The 4046-nt window shown below is 34.1% G+C and overlaps 1 protein-coding gene across 1 annotated transcript; it reads right to left on the minus strand.

Moving 5' to 3' along the window:
* Positions 1-608: 608 nt before the first annotated feature.
* On the minus strand, positions 609-3491 carry LOC139902475 (probable disease resistance protein At1g61300). The gene has a single exon (XM_071885097.1). It carries the CDS (start codon positions 3489-3491, stop codon positions 609-611), a length of 2883 nt encoding a protein of 960 aa, XP_071741198.1.
* Between the last annotated feature and the right edge of the window lie 555 nt (positions 3492-4046).

Below are 4046 nucleotides of genomic sequence, written 5' to 3' on the forward strand. Positions count from 1 at the left end.
GACAAATGACACAAATATATCATATAATAGAGTACAATACATGCGTTTTTGAAAAATGATACTGTAAAACAAAGTAAAATGAAGTTCAAACTCAAGTAAATACATATAACATTGTATCATAATTACTACTTGTACTACCAAAGATATGCATCATTTGAAAATTTGATGGGATCGTTACCATGCCATCGTCGATTGGTAACACTCCTGTAGCTATAATACTAAAAAAAAAAAAAAACCATTAATTACAATCTTTACATAGTAAACTTAACAATCTAACCTTGACACCATAGTCTAAGTAAGAAAAGGGTTTGTTTGGAGAGGATACGTAATTAGCCCGTCAACGGTTATCAGTATAGCAGTAACTTTTTTCACTCAAACATTATCAAATTTCTTATCAATTAGCTTTGTTATGTAATCTCCGATACCCAAACATAAAAAATACTAGTATATTAGTATGATTTGAAACAGAAAATTCATGATATTTAAATAGCAACTTACCTTTTTTGTTAACTCTGGAAACTGTAATTATCTTGTCGTCTTGTTCTCAAGTTCCTGTTCAAAACAGAACATACTATAGATATCGGCCAATTAAATCGAAATAACAATGTTCAAGTGATTAGAGCATTTTTATTACCTGATAAGCTAGCATTCTTATCATTAATGGAATAACCTCCATCAAGTGGTAAATTATTCACAAACTTGAGCTTGGGTGTTTCATGGCTTCCATGTCCCCACATCTCCATTTTATAACAATCAATTGATGTTACCTTCACTAATGATGGATATTTGATGCTACAACTGCCCGAGTAGAAGCTTTTGAGTTCATAACAATAACTTAAGTGAATAGTGGTAAGGCAAGGGAAGACAATTACTTCATCCGTTTTAGTTTCACCCCAAATCACCTCCTCTATATTTTTACACAATTGAATTTGAACCTCCTTCAGTGAAACAAGCCCTTTTGCGACACTCAATGGAAATAGTCTTACTAACTTATGACAATCACAAATGTAAAGGTTGACTAAGTTAGTAAGACTTATAAATTCATCTGGGCATTTCCATAGAACCTGTAACTTATCTAGTCCAAACAAAATCAAACGTTTAACTTCCCTTAAAAACTTTTTATTTGCATTCCCTCCCCAATCACACGTATCCACTAGGCATGTAACATTCTTACAGCTCTTCAAATTAATATGTTCTATATTATTGAAACCTTCTTGATCTAGGTCCGGTATGACGTTATTCAAGTTTTCTATTGCACCTAGACTTATCATAATAGGACGACTTACCTCAATTAGCTTTTGCATCCGTAAGATTGGAAACACATGATACTCCGTGTTCAAAACTAGAAGACGTTTTAAAGTCCAAACGTACTCAAAACGACTATCATCCCTTCCTATTCCAATTGCAAATCCTTTGAGTTTATCACAATTAAAACCTTCAGGAATGTCACGAAGACTTGGAACTTTTAATTCCAAACACGTGAGCTTCGACAAACAGTTCACCGCAGCAAGACACTCGTGAACTTCTTTGCAATGGACCGTGAAGTGAATGCGTAACTCTTCCAACCTCCTGAGCTTTAAAATGACATCCGGTGGTATATGAGATAGCCTTTCACATTCTATAACTTCAAGCCGCCTTAAGTTGACCAAATGACCAATACATTCAGGAACTTCTTTGATTCCAGTATCATTGAGAATTAGAATCTCAAGGCCTTTCAACTCACCTATTATACTAATTTCATATATACATCTATTTCCCTCAAGATTGAGCATGCGAAGTTGTGAGAGCCTAGCTAATGACTGTGGGAGGGATGAGATCTCATTATAAGCCAAATCTAAAACTCTGGCGTTTTTTAATCCTTCAATAAATTCTTCAGAAATCGAAATCAGTTGATTCCACTGCAAATTGGCAGCTTCAAGATGTGGGAAGCTAATATGATATTCAGGAAGCTTATGTATTCTATTGTGCATCAGTGAGATCCCCATGTAACTTTGTTGGATGTTGTTTCTTGGCGACCATTCAGTCAAACCTTCCCTAGCCATCACCAGAAAATGATTTGTACTACCTTCATTTACAATTAATAATGCCATATCACGGCAAACATCATGCATTCTGATGTAGTATTTTGAATAATCATCCCCCACATCTGCATCCAACAACAAACCATAAGACTTGACGATATTCACTGCATTTTGAACGGTGCTTCTCACATCCTCTATGCTTTCAATCTCCTTAGACTTTTCCAAACCTACCCTATAAAGTACCAAGTCTTCCAACAAGATATTATCATCTTCTGGAAACAAACTACACTGTAAGAAACACCATTGGGCTTCACTTTCAAGAAAATCATAGCTTAGCTTCAAACGGTTATATACCGTCTTTATTGTTGCATCGACATCTTTGTTTTTCAAAGCATTTTTCTGTAACTGACTTAAAGTTGCTTTCCATGAACTGATATCTTTGTTTTTCAAAGTTTTTCCAATCACGTCAATAACGAGTGGCAATCCCCCGCATTCTTTAGAAATATCGTATGCAACTGAACTCAAATGGGTGTCGGTCTCCAGTTTGTCACCAACAACATGTTTGAAAAGAATCCATGCTTCTTCTAATGGCAAAGAGTTCACACTAATTACACTCTGAGCATTCATTTTCTCACACACATCTTTGCTTCTAGAGGTCAATAGAATTTTGCAATTCGTGTGATTAATACCAAATGGAATACACAGTTCATCTAAATTTAATTCCTCCCACACATCATCTAATATGATTAGAATCTTCTCACCATTTATAATTCTCTTTCTTGCATTTTCAGTTTCCTTTTGGATCTTTTCAACATCAAACTGTTTAGAGATAGTTGTAAATGCAACATCAGCAAACATATTCTTTACCGTTAAAGCAACTTCCTTGGCCAATGTAGTTTTTCCTACACCTCCTACACCATAGACTCCGATAACTTGTTTGCTATCATCTTCCAAAGCCTTAATGATATTGTCCAAAACTGAATTATGGGTCATAATATCAACAAGATTCTTGTTTTGGTAGCAGTCAAGTATACCAGGTGCAGGAGTATCCAAAGAAACACAACTTTCATAAATCGTGCCTCGTGCTTTGAGCTCCATTAGAGGATCAGTCTGTGCTGCCTTCTTACCGTAATGATGAAGAGTGCTCCAATTACCACAAAATCCAATTCCAAAGCATGTCTTCTTTGCATTACCTTCTTCTTCTGTAATAAATTCTTCGGCTTTCAATATTTCTGCAGTAGCAGCGTTGATCCAGTCTTCAACACCATGAACGAGATTATCTCCTTTATTTTTAGCTAATTCTATTTTTTGTTGAATCCTCCCTTTCATATCTTTGAGGTTTTGAACTTCACTTTTGAACTTGTCAACATGTTGTTTGCAATTCCACATGTAACCAATCTCCTTCTTGGCGACAACAAACAACGACTCTACTACTTTGTCAGCAACTGAAGTAACGACCCCCTCTGCCATTTCAATTATCTTCTTTTTTTTTGTCTAGCAAGCAGAAGAAATTTATAAGAAAATTACAATGAACCAATAATAAGTGAGTGACATGTGAGATTTATTATTGTATACTACACCTCTTAAAATAATTGATGGTTTGGAAAGGTTAATGATAATTGATGAAATTGAAAAGGTAATTTAGACTAAAACTATCGTTGGATTTTAGATGTAGTTATTAAGATATTTAAAAGCTCATTCTTAATTAATTCCCTTCACGTGCACCTTGTCACCATAAAAATATTAAAAAAAAAAAACAAAAACATTTGTACAATCATAAAAAAGCAAAAAGAATGAACTGTGAAACAGAGCATAAAATTGTACCATAAAACTGAATCATCGCTGTACTTACACAAAGGTAACTAACTAAAATCGGAATCATCAAAAAATAGATAGGCAAAGAGATAATAAGTGTAATCCTTAAAATATATGAACAAATACATGATAAAAAACATCATATGTTACCATTAAAACACAAAATAATAAAATTATATGTATAACACGTGTAAAAAATGGTAGAGATAC

This window comes from Rutidosis leptorrhynchoides, chromosome 3, assembly GCF_046630445.1.
Source record: "Rutidosis leptorrhynchoides isolate AG116_Rl617_1_P2 chromosome 3, CSIRO_AGI_Rlap_v1, whole genome shotgun sequence".
NCBI classification, from domain to species: domain Eukaryota; kingdom Viridiplantae; phylum Streptophyta; class Magnoliopsida; order Asterales; family Asteraceae; genus Rutidosis; species Rutidosis leptorrhynchoides.

Excerpts from the sequence above, each read along its gene's own strand:
- LOC139902475 (XM_071885097.1), bottom strand. The coding sequence starts at position 3,491 with ATGGCAGAGGGGGTCGTTACTTCAGTTGCTGACAAAGTAGTAGAGTCG.